The sequence below is a fragment of the Lepidochelys kempii genome, chromosome 1 (assembly GCF_965140265.1).
Source record: "Lepidochelys kempii isolate rLepKem1 chromosome 1, rLepKem1.hap2, whole genome shotgun sequence".
Taxonomy (NCBI): Eukaryota; Metazoa; Chordata; order Testudines; family Cheloniidae; genus Lepidochelys; species Lepidochelys kempii.
In genome coordinates this window covers 271,652,257-271,667,724 of record NC_133256.1, presented here as the reverse complement: position 1 = coordinate 271,667,724, position 15,468 = coordinate 271,652,257, and the positions used below count along the sequence as shown (strand labels likewise).

The following is a 15,468-nucleotide window of genomic DNA, read 5'->3' as shown; positions in this document are numbered from 1 at the left end:
GCTGAGGCAAATCGCCTGGCTGCTGGTTACGCGCAGCCAGACACCAGGGCGGTTAGAAGAGCACAGGAGGGCGCGGTACGCATCAGAGAAGCTTTGAAAACCAGTTTCATGACTGGCCAGGCTACGCTGTGAAAGTTCTGTTTGTTTCTCCTTGATGAAACCCCCCGCCCCTTGGTTCACTCTACTTCCCTGTAAGCTAACCACCCTCCCCTCCTCCCTTTAATCACCGCTTGCAGAGGCAATAAAGTCATTGCTGCTTCACAGTCATACATTCGTTATTCATTCATCACACAAATAGGGAGATGACTACCAAGGTATCCCAGGAGGGGTGGTGGAGGAGGGAAGGAAAATGCCACACAGCACTTTAAGCACAGCACTTTAAAAGTTTACAACTTTAAAATTTATTGAATGACAGCCTTCTTTTTTTTGGGCAATCCTCTGTGGGGGAGTGGCTGGTTGGCCGGAGGCCCCCCCACCGCGTTCTTGGGCGTCTGGGTGTGGAGGCTATGGAACTTGGGGAGGAGGGCGGTTGGTTACAGAGGGGCAGCAGTGGCAGTCTGTGCTCCAGCTGCCTTTGCTGCAGCTCAACCATACACTGGAGCATTCTGGTTTGGTCCTGCAGCAGCCTCAGCATTGAATCCTGCCTCCTCTCATCACGCTGCCGCCACATTTGAGCTTCAGCCCTGTCTTCAGCCCGCCACTTACTCTCTTCAGCCCGCCACTTACTCTCTTCAGCCCGCCACCTCTCCTCCCGGTCATTTTGTGCTTTCCTGCACTCTGACATTATTTGCCTCCACGCATTCGTCTGTGCTCTGTCAGTGTGGGAGGACAGCATGAGCTCGGAGAACATTTCATCGCGAGTGCGTTTTTTTTTCTTTCTAAGCTTCACTAGCCTCTGGGAAGGAGAAGATCCTGTGATCATTGAAACACATGCAGCTGGTGGAGAAAAAAAAAGGGACAGCGGTATTTAAAAAGACACATTTTATAAAACAGTCGCTACACTCTTTCAGGGTAAACCTTGCTGTTAACATTACATACATAGCACATGTGCTTTCGTTACAAGGTCGCATTTTGCCTCCTCCCACCGCGTGACTACCCCCTCAACCTTCCCCCCTCCCTGTGGCTAACAGCGGCGAACATTTCTGTTCAGCCACAGGCAAACAGCACAGCAGGAATGGGCTCCTCTGAGTGTCCCTGAAGAAAAGCACCCTATTTCAACCAGGTGACCATGAATTATATCTCACTCTCCTGAGGATAACACAGAGAGATAAAGAACGGATTTTGGTTGAATGCCAGCAAACATACACTGCAGTGCTTTGTTCTACAGTGATTCCCGAGTACGTGTTACTGGCCTGGAGTGGTAAAGTGTCCTACCATGAAGGACGAAATAAGGCTGCCCTCCCCAGAAACCTTTTGCAAAGGCTTTAGGACTACAACTAGGAGAACCGCAAATGCCAGGGCAAAGTAATTCTTTCACATGCTTGCTTTTAAACCATGTATAGCATTTTAAAAGGTACACTCACCAGAGGTCCCTTCTCCGCCTGCTGGGTCCAGGAGGCAGCCTTGGGTGGGTTCGGGGGGTACTGGCTCCAGGTCTAGGGTGAGAAACAGTTCCTGGCTGTCGGGAAAACCGGTTTCTCCGCTTGCTTGCTGTGAGCTATCTACAACCTCCTCCTCCTCCTCATCTTCTTCGTCCCCAAAACCTGCTTCCGTATTGCCTCCATCGAAGGAGTCAAACAACACGGCTGGGGTAGTGGTGGCTGAACCCCCTAAAATGGCATGCAGCTCACCATAGAAGCGGCATGTTTGGGGCTCTGACCCAGAGCAGCTGTTCGCCTCTCTGGTTTTCTGGTAGGCTTGCCTCAGTTCCTTCAGTTTCACGCGGCACTGCTTCGGGTCCCTGTTATGGCCTCTGTCCTTCATGCCCTGGGAGATTTTCACAAAGGTTTTGGCATTTCGAAAACTGGAACGGAGTTCTGATAGCACGGATTCCTCTCCCCAAACAGCGATCAGATCCCGTACCTCCCGTTCGGTCCATGCTGGAGCTCTTTTGCGATTCTGGGACTCCATCATGGTCACCTGTGCTGATGAGCTCTGCATGGTCACCTGCAGCTTGCCACGCTGGCCAAACAGGAAATGAGATTCAAAAGTTTGCGGTTCTTTTCCTGTCTACCTGGCCAGTGCATCTGAGTTGAGAGTGCTGTCCAGAGCGGTCAGAATGGAGCACTCTGGGATAGCTCCCGGAGGCCAATACCATCGAATTGTGTCCACAGTACCCCAAATTCGAGCTGGGAACGTCGATTTAAGCGCTAATCCACTTGTCAGGGGTGGAGTAAGGAAATCGATTTTAAGAGCCCTTTAAGTCGAAATAAAGGGCTTCACTGTGTGGACAGGTGCAGGTTTAAATCGATTTAACGTTGCTAAATTCGACCTAAAGTCCTAGTGTAGACCAGGGCTTAAAAACATATGCTCTAGCTCAAGCAGATGTTAGCTTCATGCAGAAATTACTAGGTGAAATTCCCTGGCCTGAGATATGCAGGTGGTCAGCCTGGAAAATCACAGTGGTCCCTTCTGCTCTTAACTATTAATTAGTATTTTTTCCTCATGCCTAGAAACACAATAGGCACTCCAATGCTGCTTATTGCTAGTTATTGACCACATAGGGAGTAACATGACAGCAGCAGGGAGAGCCACTGTAATGGAGCTGACATGGACATAAGTCACTTCCATCATTTAAAGTGGAGCAGGTGGCTGCATTCCTTGACTGAACGAGATGTTAGCAGTGTAGTCAGTAATAGGATAAACAGAATTCTACGGCCTTGACTTGAGAGTTGTCAGATAAGCAAAGGAGGAACAGCTTTTAAATCAGTTGCAAAGAGAAATACACTTTATTTTAAAGTGCTTTATTACTCATTTTGAATCTTAAATATTTTTATTTTTTGTTTTGTTAAACAAGCATTTCATTCAAATTTTGCAGCACACATGGTTGTCAGCATCCTGTACCAACCTCAGACTCACGCAATGGTTAGGAATAACAGGGTAAGTCAAGGGCACTGTTCCAGCCTCAATGTCTTGTTCCCTAGTTTTGTGTCAGTTTGTGCCAAAGCCTTAGCATACAACTTCAGACAAAAAAATATAACCCATTAACTTTTAAGGGAAGGGGAAAACACAAATTACACACTCTATAAACACAACCACCACCAAACATTTTCATCATTTTTAAATTCAGTTAAATTAACTGAATAATAAAATATTCAACTACATTCACTTGTGCCACTATATCCAAAACAAGAGGGGTTTTAAAGATTTATGGAACTGGTGAACACAAGCTTCATTATTTTCCATTGAACTAAGACTCACAAATGGCATTCAGACCAGTAATAAATCATATTCTAGGTCAGCAGAAAGATCATTACAAGCTGACAGTCCAAGTGAAAGAAACGCTTTTCTGGAAGTGCTTTAGTAGTTATTTCCTGTGTGAAAGACTAGCTGCTGGTTTTTGCATTCCTCAGGGTACAGTTCTTCTCAGAGGATGTTACTCTTCCACAGGAAGAGGAAGGAACCAGTTGTTATTGGATGTGTGGGTTGATAGATGTCGGACATTTTCTACGTGTCTCAGAATCAGCTGTGAGAACTTGGATAAACAGCTTAGATTCCCAGCCCAGGGAAAACATTCCTATGACAGCTTACAAGTACAGTATCTCAGGAAGTTATGGGACAGAAATAATACCTGGAACTTTTACACCTCCAGTTCCCAGAAATGTGCTGATTTACTAAAGGAACTACAAAAAAGAATAGGCTGACTTGATAAACTTTCTTTAACCATTTCACTTAACACTGTGTTTTGCTGCCACATTAAAAAAACATTTATAAATTTTTTTTGCCAGCTCTAACTCACCTACACAACTACTAGAAAATAACCAGTTAGTTTTACAACATGAAACAAAATATTAAGAATTTCATTACTAACCATGTTTATTATAGTATTGCCTAAGGGCCAGCCAAGAATGAGGCCCCATTGCCAACCCTATCTTAAAGAGCTTACAATCTAAATAGACAAGACAGACACAGGATTGGGGAAAGGGTATAACTAGAGGCAGATTTTGTGGGGCCCTGGGCCAGAGCAAGTGGGAGCCCGTCCCCACCCCTTCTGCCTGCAGTCTCACCTGCCCCTCCCCGGTGTTCCTGTTGGATAAATGGGGTCAAGGGCCGGGGGCTTGCCCCACCCCTCCCCAGCGCTCCTGTCGGGGCATGGGGTCGGGGCCTGGCTCCCTGGCAGGAGTGGCGGGTGGGCAGAGAAGGTTGGGGGGGGCATTTTTCCAGGGCCCCCCTCCCTAATTGCCCAGGGCCCCAGGACACAGGCCCCGTTGGCCCAGTGGCTAATCCACCACTGAGTATAACACACAAGCAGAGTGAACAAGATGATGGTGGCAAACATCATGTCAGTTCCATGATTCTTTCCACCCATTGGGTGGGATTACTTAGGAGGGGATTGGCTAAATGGAAACAAACGGAAAGAGATGGGAGGAAGAGAGACAGGGGAGAAGAGGGTAAGAGGTGCAGGTACAGAGTGAAGCTGAAGTGAAGAAATTGTGAGGAAGGGGGAAATAGGAAGGAGAGGAGTGGAGCAAATTGCCAATCAACACAGGGCAAAGAAAGTCCAGTCAGAACTGTAAAACAGTTTTCTGAGGGCTTGTCTACATGGTCAGTTAGGGTGTGGCAAGCTGGGATGTAAATCTGCAATGCTCTACCCTGCCACACACTAAATCACTGTGTGGACCCTACTACCATACACACAAATTCTATCATGAGGTTTGACCTGCTGCTGTTTGAACAGCACAGTTAGCGTGTGGTAGCTGGGACCACACAGCGACTTAGCGTGTGGCAATAGCACTGTCAGGGCCGGCTCCAGGTGCTTGGGGTGGCAGCTAGAAAGGGGAGGCAGTGTTTCTGCGGCGGCAGCAATTTGGCAGCAGCTCCTCTGTCCCGCCAGCCGCTGCGGCAAGATGGCAGCAGCTTCTCCCTTTTGCCGTCCGCAGCGGCAGTTTTTTTCCACTGCTTGGGGCGGCAAAACCTGTAGAGCTGGCCCTGAGCACTGTACATTCACATCCTGGTGCAGGAGGCATACTGTATCTCCACGTGGATAAGCCCTGACTGTCCAGAGATCCCTACTTTGGATGCTATTCTTCTAATGGCTAACCTTTGGATAATGGGATCGCAGGGTGTCCATTGCCAAGGGGGGGGGGGTGTCAGACAAAAGGTTTGCACGCACTTCGTGTGCCCTCCTAGAGGCCCAAAGCCGGGAACAGTGCCTAAACTGTGCTCAGCCCCAGAACACTAGTGGTACATGGAATGCAGAGTTTGGATCCCACAGCAGCCGTTTTGCAAGTGTCCAGCCAGGGGAGCTTGACTACATCTGGTACAAATCTACTTTTCTGCAATTGTACAGTGCTTCACAAAACAGGGCCTTGGTTTTGGTTGGCCCTTAAGCACTACTGTTATAAACATGATTAATTACTTTACTTATTAACTAATACTGTAGCTGAACCAATGTAATTATTTAGCACAGGCTACATACTTAAAAATAGCACAGGAAATCTTCCTCTCCAACTATCTAGGATATTAAGTCAAGTTCAGTCTTCAATTCACTCAAAGCACCATTAATGAACACCCTGACATGTATTACTTAATTATGCAGCAGTGCAACATACATTCCCAATTCTTTCTTAGTATACTAGTAGTTATATGTCCTGTTAGAATATCATCATTATAAACAGTGCAAAGGAAGGCCATTAAGATCACATTCCTCCCTTATTACATATGTATTACTTCTCTCTTGTGTATAGCTAATTTTTAGATCCATTATCAATTGCACTAGCATGCCTCTTAAATCAGGTACACTACACATGTCAAGTAATTGTGATGGGCTCAGACCCAGAGAATCAAAACCTGTGACAATTTGGGGATTCGGTCTATGTACAATTTATGAATTCTGATTGATGAAATTATCTAATGATACAACAATTTCATGTCTCACTGTATGTGCAGTCAGCCATGGGGCTGTATTATGCATTTCCAAGACCAGGGACAATGGACAGTTGTTAAGGCTAATGACTATATTCCAGTTGAGAAACTAGCTCAACCTACAGGTTTCAGAGTGGCAGCCGTGTTAGTCTGTATCCGCAAAAAGAAAAGGAGGACTTGTGGCACCTTAGAGACTAACAACCTAGTTTGTCTGCAGAGGGGGTAGGATTTGGAGCAGTAGAATTTTCCCAGCAGCAGAACAAAAGAAGCCAGGTGTTAGTGGTAAGACTTACAAACTCAAGAGAAAGAAAGAGAGGGGCATGCTATTCTGGGAGGAGGGCACAGGGAGTGCCAGGGCTGTTTAACTCTGGAACGAGGCAGAGTAAAAGGAAGCTGACTTGGCGAAGGAGAGACTCCATGATTTGGAGGAGCAGGATTCAGAATTCCTCAGAGAACTCTGACATAAGCAAAGGAAATGCTCCAGAATGATGAGGAAACTGAGGCAGGAAAGTGTGTATAGGGTTTTATTATATTTTTCTGGATCTGTAGGTCTTCTATGCTATCTAAATAAAAAGAATAAGTGTGCTTGGAAACCTTTGCAAGGCCTATCTGTGTCTGTTTGCTTCATCTATCACATGCTCCTGAAGAGTTAAACCATAAACCTAGTGTGCCCACACAGTTGGAGCTGAGGGAATGAGTGTGCTTAAGCTACTGGGGAGGCTGGGTGGGTCAGCACTGGTCCTGGGGACTAGAGCAGCTGGGCTTCAGGATCCCATTTTCTTGAAGGAGTAACAAAGAGAGCTTGTGCCCAGGAAATGTGCAAGAGAGGCCAAAGAGAGAAAGACAGTATTGTAGCATACGCTGACTAAGGGAAGTTTAAGAGCACACGAATTTAGGGTATTGTACAGGCCAGGGCAGAGGGGATGGTTGATGAACAGTATGGATCCCTGTTCAAAACTGTAGAGAGAAGAACAGAAGGGTCCCTTCTTCCCTCACTTTTTCTTAGAGGAAATTTTCTTTGTTCTCCTCTGTTCCATGTAATTCTGATGCTGCATGAAGGTAGGGAAGAAAGCTGGTGCCCCAAGAAGAGAGGTATCAATGGTAGCTTCTTCCAGTAAGGTAGGGAAAGAGCTGGGGATGACAATTCATCTATACTGGTAGTAGTCACATCCCAGAATGTAATTTCAATTGTGTGTCAAAAAAACCTGCTAGAGTTCTGGATAGGTACCTTTCTCGGGAGGGGTTATGGGCGAGGAAGGGGAGTCTATGTTAATGTCTGTGAAAATAAATAAAACAAAATCTTTTCTGCTTTTAGCATTGAGAAATCCAGACACCTACTACTAAAGGGGCATGGACTAGTTAGCAATATTTCACCTTTCTGAATAATAATTTCTGAGCATTAACTTTTGTTTCTAATCCCTTCTTTAAAATGTTACACTGTTTCAAAAAAAAATAAAATAAAAAAAAAATTTGATCCCTTCAAATTAATCTACTCCTCACCAAGAAAAACGGAACTATTCTTATCCCCCCCTTAAAATATTTAGCACACAGTTTTAACTGTAGAGTCAATATTGTGTACGAATAACAAATACATCATGCCTTTGATAACTATCAATGGAGGAGAGGACAGCAAATGTGTATTACAGGCAGCATGGCTGCTTCAGACTTCACACTGCTCTGCTTCCTTCAAATCTTGTTTATATGAGCAAGGTCAACAGATGGAACACTAGAGAGCCTTCACAGTGATTTCCTGCTGCTATCAGAACAGCTAGCGAGACATCAACTTACCCCGGGTTTATCATGGGACCTGAGGTTAACCGTGCATTGCTTTGCACGCTTAATTGAATAAATACACCCTCAACATAAAAGCAAAAATCAAAGGGTGGGGCAGAAAGAAACAGTCCTACAGGAAAAACAAAAGTCCTTTCCAACTTTTACTTTTTCGTAACTCAGGAACACAAAGACAATACTAAGTTGTCAGACAATACTAAGCTGTACAGTAAGAGTGGGGGAGGGAGAAGGCAAGTAGTGTTTTGAATGGGGCTTCAATAATATAGAAGAGAAAAAGCCACCTTTATAACAAAAACAGGCTAAATAGTCTGAGATTCTCACACATTAAAGAACTGTAATCTGTGATTCTATATCTTGCCAATGAAGAATGTTGTTATTCGAAAGATCAATGTGTTTTTAATGAGGTACATTTACTATTCATTATACATTTAGCAGATTAATTACAAATTATTGGCATTATTTGAGGAGAACAATAAGTGAATTACTTTTTCCACCTTGATTTTGAAGATAGTACAAAATTTAGTTTTTCACTTTTACATCTTTATAAATTGTGTTCTTTCAAGTAGGTTTTTCTAAATCTCTGCTTACGTAAGTGGTTAGGAGGTGGCTCTGAACTGGTTTTGCAATGTTGTCTAGTAACTAGGATACCCCGGTGCCACAACATTTACTGAAATATTCTCTTTGTCTTCACAAGTGAACTCTCTCTTCCTATATATATTTTGTCCATAAAGTAATATTTCAGTGGTCCCCAGACTTTTTTTGGGACCCTCCACCCCCATCTATAATGGAACTTCTCTGGGCCCCGCCCTGCCCTTCAGGACTGTGATTGGGAACTGGGGCTGGGAGCAGAGCCGCAGTCGGGGCTGGGAGTCGGGCTGTGGTTGGGGCCGGGAGCGCTGGAGCTGGGGCCAGAGCTACGGCTGGGACAAGGGGGTGCTCCCTCCCTGCCCCATGTGGAGGCTAGCCTGGGCCCCGCCATGTCCCTCTGAATGTTCCCTGCCCATCCCCCCCCAGGCCCGCCCAGTTTGTAGTATTTATTGGCTGCAGGGGGGAATATTCAGAACTGGCAGTCCCTTCTTGCTAACAATGGTGCAAATTCCAGTTATCCTATTATTCTTGTATGAACAACAACAAAAAACAAAGAAAAGCTAACACACAGACACATCTAGGGATTGCTTTCCTTCCTCATTCTACTGAAACAGACAACAGAACTAATAATCAATAGTCCATAGTGCCCAAGACCTATTTCAACATGTAATTCAATAACTCCCAATGCTTTCATAATTATAATAAGGCAGCAAGACACTCCATACTTAAGGTTATAGAGACTTTTCTCATTAGAAGTCTCATTCTGTCCCTTCATCTAAAATACACAAAAAGTCATATCACTCAAAGATGGTAGGATGTATCTTGGTTCAAGGTAGAATTTTCCCACCAAGCAGAAAGGTGAATTGGACAGGGGATTCATAAATTAGAATACCTAAAAAGGTGGTAGTTCAAAATTTTAAAAATTAACATTTTTTGACACTTTGTAGCAATACCCCCACCAAAAAAATAGGTAGAAACATTCTTCCTGGAAGATTGGGGCCTTATTGAGTTTCCTATGATTTACAGGGCCCTTATACAAGCGTCCTAAGGCAAGGGATACAGAACACCCTCAAAACAGCAAAGGACTAGGCTCGCCAGGGGAAAGTTTAGTGAGAGCTCCCCCAACTAATCTCCTAAAATTTATAAGGATTTTGGGGAAAGAAGCCTTCTGTGGCTTTCCAAGGGATTAATGCACTCAAGGCTGGGGGAAGTTGAGCTCCTTTTCTAGAGATCTTAGGAGTGTGTAGATTTTGCCCTCCAGGCAACCTCGCAAACCACAATGTAGAAGTGGAAATACCCTATCTTCACCTTAAAGTTTTTTGTTATTAATATTACCATGGCACCAAGGAGCCCAAGTCACGAATCATTGTGCTACATGCTGTACAGACACAGAATAAACAAAAAATTACTCCTCAAAGAATTTACAGTCTACGTATAAGACAGGAAATAACAGATGGATACAGAGATGGGGAAGTACAAATGAACGATGAGACAATATTGCTCAGCATGATAGGCAGTAGTTTCAACACAGCAGCAGTCTGACCACTGTCACGTTACTTGGAAGCATCACAGCAAAGGAGAATTTCAAGGATGGCTTTGAAGGAGAATAATAAGGTTGCTTTGTGGAGCTGCCCAAAATGTGAGGGGCGGCATAAAAGAAAGCATGAAGGTTTATGAAAAATGAACAAGTGGGAGATGGAGGCTAGTGTCATGGGCTGGTTGGATGTGGGAGTCAACATCTCAATAGTGAATGAGAGACTTAAAAGTGAAGACAAGCAGCTTATGTTTGATGTGATAAAAAGGGGAGCCAGTGGAGGGTGGCAAATAGGGGAGTGATATGGTCAAAACAGGCTGGGTAAATGATCTTTGAAGCAGAATTCTGGACAGAGCTGAGTGGGGAAAGACTGTATTTGCCACGGCCATAGGAAAAAAGGATGTTGCAATAATTGAGACATGAGATGATTCGTGGGGAGGGATAGCTCAGTGGTTTGAGCATTGGCCTACTAAACCCAGGGTTATGAGTTCAATCCTTGAGGGGACCATTTAGGGATCTGGGGCAAAAATTGGGGATTGGTCCTGCTTTGAGCAGGGGGTTCGACTAGATGACCTCCTGAGGTCCCTTCCAACCCTGATATTCTATGATGAAGTCTGGATGACAGTTTTAGCTGTGTGAATGGATAGGAAAGGCTGTATCTTAAATATACTGTGCAGAAAGAACTGGCAAGATTTAGATATAGCCTAGATGTAAGGACTACTGACGGGTCCAAGTTGAATATGACACCCAGGTAACAGATCTGAGTGACAGGCAAGATTGTGGCGTTGTCCACAGCGATCAAGAAAGGAGGTTGTGGGTAGGAGATGGAGTGTGGGGGGGAGATTAGGAACTTTGTTTTAGCCATGTTGAGCTTCAGCTGATGGCTAGACCAGCCCAGGAGATGTCACACAGACAGGCCAAGATTTTAGTTTAGACAGAAGGAGACAAGTCTGGAGCAGAGAGGTAGATTTGTGAGTCATCAGCATTGAGATGATACTTAAATTTGTGTTTGTGGATGAGATTATCATGTGTTAAGGTGCCGAAGGAGAAGTGAAGGACACCAAAGACGGAATGCTCACAGACAGTCAGGAGGGGGATGGGAAAGCTCCTCCAAAGGATACGCTGAAGAAGCGAATAGAGAAGTAGAAGAAGAAAACCAGGAGAGGAAGCAATTACAGAAGCCAAGGGAGGCCAAGATTTCAAGAAGAGCATGGTCAATGGTGTTGAAGGTATTTGATTGGCCAAGGAGGATGAGGATGGAATATTGGTTCTGAGATCTGGCTAAGAGGCCATTGGAGACTTTGGTGAGAGTGTCTTCAGTGGAGTGAAAGGGGCACAAGCTGGATTGGAGAGGGTCTAGGATGGAATTGCAGGAAAGAAACTTCACATAGTGTGTTCAGTGAGCTTACCGATGAAAAGAAGAAGGGGCAGTTGGAGAGAGAAGGTTTTGGGTTTTTTGTTTGTTTTGGTTTGTTTTTTTGTTAAGTTGGGAGAGACTAAAGCATGCTTGTATTGTGAGGCAATACAAGAGAAAAGAAAGATGTTAAGGAGAAGAGTATGGGAGAGGATGAGAGTGGGCACAAACGAGATCAAGAGCTGGGATGAGATGGAGTGACTAGGGCAAGTGAAGGGGTGACAGTAGAGAAGAAGTAGGAAAGAGTTGTAGGAGGAGATAGAGAAAAGGGAAAGTCACATTGTATTTTGTCATTTTTCTCTTGGAAGAAAAATCAGTGAGGTCCTGTGAGGAGAGAAAAGGGGAGGATTTGAGGAATGAGTCACAGGTGGCAAAAAGGCAGCTGGAATTGAGAATGTGGAATGCAATTAAGTTGGACAAGTAGAGTTGTTCAGCTAGGACGGGGTGGCCAACCTGAGCCTGAGAAGGAGCCAGAATTTACCAATGTACATGGCAAAAAAAGAGCCACAGTAATACATCAGCAGCCCCCATCAGCTCCCTCCCCCGCTACCCCCAATACTTCCTGCCTGCTGGCAGCCCTCTCTCCCTGTGCCTCCAGCCCCCTCCCTCCCTGTGCCTCCTGCCCACCGTGATCAGCTGTTTCTCAGTGTAAAGGAGGCTCTGGGATGAAGGGGGGAGGAGCAAGGGTGCAGCAGGCTCAGGGGAGGGGGCAGGAAGGGGCGGAGTGGGAGCAGGGCATGGGGTTGAGCAGTGGAAAGTTGGCACCTGTAGCTCCAGCCCCAGAGTCAGCACCTATGCAAGGAGCCGCATATTAACTTCTGAAGAGTTGCATGTGGCTCCAGAGCCACAGGTTGGCCACCCCTGAGCTAGGAAGATGGCAGAACTGAAAGTGTAGAGAATGAAATGTAATGATCACAGTGGTCCCACTGATTGTTTGGCAGGCTTCCTACTTCTGATGCACTTAATTTTTTTTGCTGTTTCACTCTTGTGACTGTAACTTTTAATTTTCACTTAAATAGCTTCCTTATTTTTGCATGGTTAATCTTTCTGAAGTTAAATGTTACTATGGTGGTCTTTTTTTGGTATTTTCTCTACACTACTTACAAGAGTTATAAAATAAATACCCAGTAAAGTGAGTGGATTATTTTGACCCCAGCTAGGTTAAAGAGCTAAATTTTCTCGGTGACGCTGAAAACACAACAGCAAAATTGCTAATGAGATCAAAGCATTTGAATTACAAAAGCCCTTGCCAAATGTTAGGTGAGGATTTCAGTTTGGCTGGGGAGGAAAGACGGTTAAACAGCACTACAACCTCTATAGAGCATTTCATCCAAGGATCTCAAATCACTTTTAAAACATTAAATAACTCTTACCACACACCTGTATGTAGGGGTTACTACCACCATTTTATAGATGGAGACAGAGAGATCAAGTGACATTCATGGTCACACAAAATCTGAGGAAAGACGGAGCAAAACACAGTCTTGTTGCACAGTCCGGTGCTTTAAGCATAAAATCATCCATCCACTCTAGCCAGCTACTTATGATGATTACCATTGCCTTAGACAGCAGACTCTTTACACATCCTGTCATCTAATAATTAAATTCAGTGGAACAATTTCAGAGCTAATAATTCATGGGGAGGGAGAGGGAAGGAGGAAACATTCTCATCCTAGAAAAAGATTTCTCATTTTAACCTAACTCTAGAACAGTACATCCTTTATTATCCAACACCGAGTGAGCATTTTTCTCCTACTACGAAAGCACCATTTAAATATTGTCTTTCTTTCCTCCCACACACCACTGTTACATTAAAGTGAACACTAAAAGGAGCTAATCCTATCATTCCTTCTTAGAATGATGTGTGTTAGCTGACACCATAAAAGGAGAAAAATCAAATCATATCATTATTGGCACTCTTTATCAAGAAAAAGACTGTTCTTTGTTTTCCAGTACATGTCTATTTGTCTGCAACTTAAGTTTGCAAAATCAAATATTTCATAAATTAAATATTTACACAGAAACAAATATCATGTGATTTTTCAACAACTAATGATGAGCTTCTCTTCAGTACAATAAAAGATTAAATCTCTTCAGCAAAGTGAAAACTTCACTCTTGCACCATCTTCTGGTTAACACTCTGAATTGTGGAAGGAGATTTGAACATGGTGGCTAAGAAGTTAAGACTCTCTGAATAGTAAAACTATTTACTGGACTCTGACTACATTTTATCAATTTAGAGAAAGTCCACATTGCCACTAACCTACTGATTTAAACTACACTTTGTCCTTCCGAACAAGCCCCCCAGGAAACTTACCGGAGAACTGAAATACATGGAGGAACTAATATCTATGACAGGTGGGTCAAGCGTTTGTGTATCTGTCACATCGAAGCTAGGATCTATCTGTCAAAAACAAATTTTGATGTTAGTATTTCTATATCAATAGAAAATGGAAACAAGACTGAGCCTACAAAGACCATATGTTAAATGAGGGCATCCCTATCAACACAGCTACAGGTAAGGGTAATATATTCATAAAAGAAACTGCTTTCTTTGAAGCCTTTCCTGTAACCATAATCATAATGTATTGGTAACCACACATTCAAGAAAACAATTATATTAATATAGATCATATCAAATAGGTCTATAGTCCGTACTTTTGTTATAAACCTCAAACACCCCAAAAAAGTAATTGACTCAGAGGTTCTTATCCTATTCTTAGCACAAGAGCTAGGAATCAAGAAGTTAAATTTTATAATAGAAATATGAAAATAGCAACTATAAAATTGATTTAATCGGGTCAGTTAATACTGATGTTACCCAAAATTTAAGCCAGCTGCTGATCTCCAATAGAATCACTAATGACCTCTGAAGAAATGCATTCCAGGAAGCTTTTTTCCAAGTTTCCAAATGTGGCCTCTATATATTTTTTCATGTGATCTGAAGCCCAAACTAAAAAGGGCAGTATGTAGTTTTTGCAGCCTATTCTTTTGAAGATTCCTTGTAAAATTTCTGCTATGATTTCATCTTTTTCCTCTCTGGAAATATGCTTGCACATAGCTAGACTACAAGTTCAATTTCCAAAAGCATCTAAGTAATTTAGGAGCCTAAGCCCTACTTTCAAAAGAACTCTAATTCTTATTTGCAAATCATGTTTGTTTTTCAGGTTATGAGGCAACAGTGGTTTCTGTGGTAGGTTAAGTGTCTGAATAGAAGTCACGATGTCTGAAAAACATGCACAAACTGATTCATGGTGAGCTACTATATGAAAGTGATTGACTATGAAGGGCTGCATTCTGCCTGAAATGCATTACATAGCTACACACCACAAAATATCTGAAGTCTGTGCTGTCCAGGTACTAAATTATTTGATATTGTTTGGTTCTATAAATTTGGAACAGAAGTTAGAAGTGCTTGATTTGTACCTTTCGTCATAGTTCTGAAAATTTCCTTTATCTAAAATGGGAGAACTAAGAGAAATATTAATGTAAATGGAATATAAAAACCTCATGAAAACACAGAAGGAAAATCCTTCTCACATCTATCATAAGGTTTTATATTACTGCTGATTACCATAGTATCTGAGCATCTTATGTAAAATACTCATAATAGTTTATTGTGGACTTCACAGAGTGATTTTGTTTTTGAGTAAAAACTCTACTTGGGGGAAATTTGTCACAGGCTGGCAGGCCCCTTAAGGGGCGTTGGACGCAGCCTTGCCTGTGACAGATCAGCTACTGTCCCAGCTGACCTGACTGGCTAAGGATCAGATGGCCCTGTTTAATTATCAGACCCAGTTGGGAAGGGGGCAAGGGATGCCTGTGGAGAGCTGAGAAAGCTCAGTCTGGAGAGAGGAGCTGCAGAAGGGCAAATGGCGCCTCTGGCAGGCCCTGGAGAAGAATAACTCCCAGGCAGACAGCCTGGAAGAGGATGAGGTAAGACTCCCACAGGCAGGGGTGAAAGTAAGTCGAGTGACTTACCGGTACTCTGGGGCCAGCTCTGGCCCCCGGAAGGGGCGGTGTTGAGGGGGTCAGAGCCAGCCCCAGCCCACCCTGTAAGGTAAGTGCCCCACCCGCACCGGGGTAGCAGGAGCAGCCCAGGGCTCCAGGGGCTATT

The 15,468-nt window shown here is 43.8% G+C and overlaps 2 protein-coding genes across 9 annotated transcripts in view; both read right to left on the bottom strand.

Annotated features, from left to right (window-relative positions):
- Positions 1–15,468, bottom strand: part of POC1B (POC1 centriolar protein B) — a 107,173-nt gene that overhangs the window by 42,934 nt on the left and 48,771 nt on the right. For 5 of the 8 annotated variants that reach the window (XM_073327575.1, XM_073327573.1, XM_073327576.1 and 2 more), the window contains one exon: positions 13,669–13,755. The exons of 1 other annotated variant lie outside the window; for it this stretch is intronic. In XM_073327575.1, coding sequence (XP_073183676.1) covers positions 13,669–13,755 — 87 coding nt within the window. Of the gene's footprint in view, positions 1–12,731; positions 12,808–13,668; positions 13,756–15,468 lie in introns of those variants that run through there. 2 more of the 8 variants (XR_012156722.1, XR_012156721.1) reach the window with 2 other exon arrangements.
- On the bottom strand, positions 344–2,386 carry LOC140905045 (uncharacterized). The gene is made up of 2 exons (XM_073327579.1): positions 1,524–2,386; positions 344–936 (listed from the first exon to the last, which is right to left on the bottom strand). The coding sequence occupies exons 1-2, from the start codon at positions 2,098–2,100 to the stop codon at positions 395–397; spliced, it is 1,119 nt and encodes a 372-aa protein (XP_073183680.1). The 5' UTR covers positions 2,101–2,386; the 3' UTR covers positions 344–394.

Excerpts from the sequence above, each read along its gene's own strand:
- LOC140905045 (XM_073327579.1), bottom strand. The coding sequence starts at position 2,100 with ATGCAGAGCTCATCAGCACAGGTGACCATGATGGAGTCCCAGAATCGC. Across the intron at positions 937-1,523 it reads AGGCGGAGAAGGGACCTCTG|CTGCATGTGTTTCAATGATC; the intron begins GTGAGTGTACCT and ends TTTCTCCACCAG.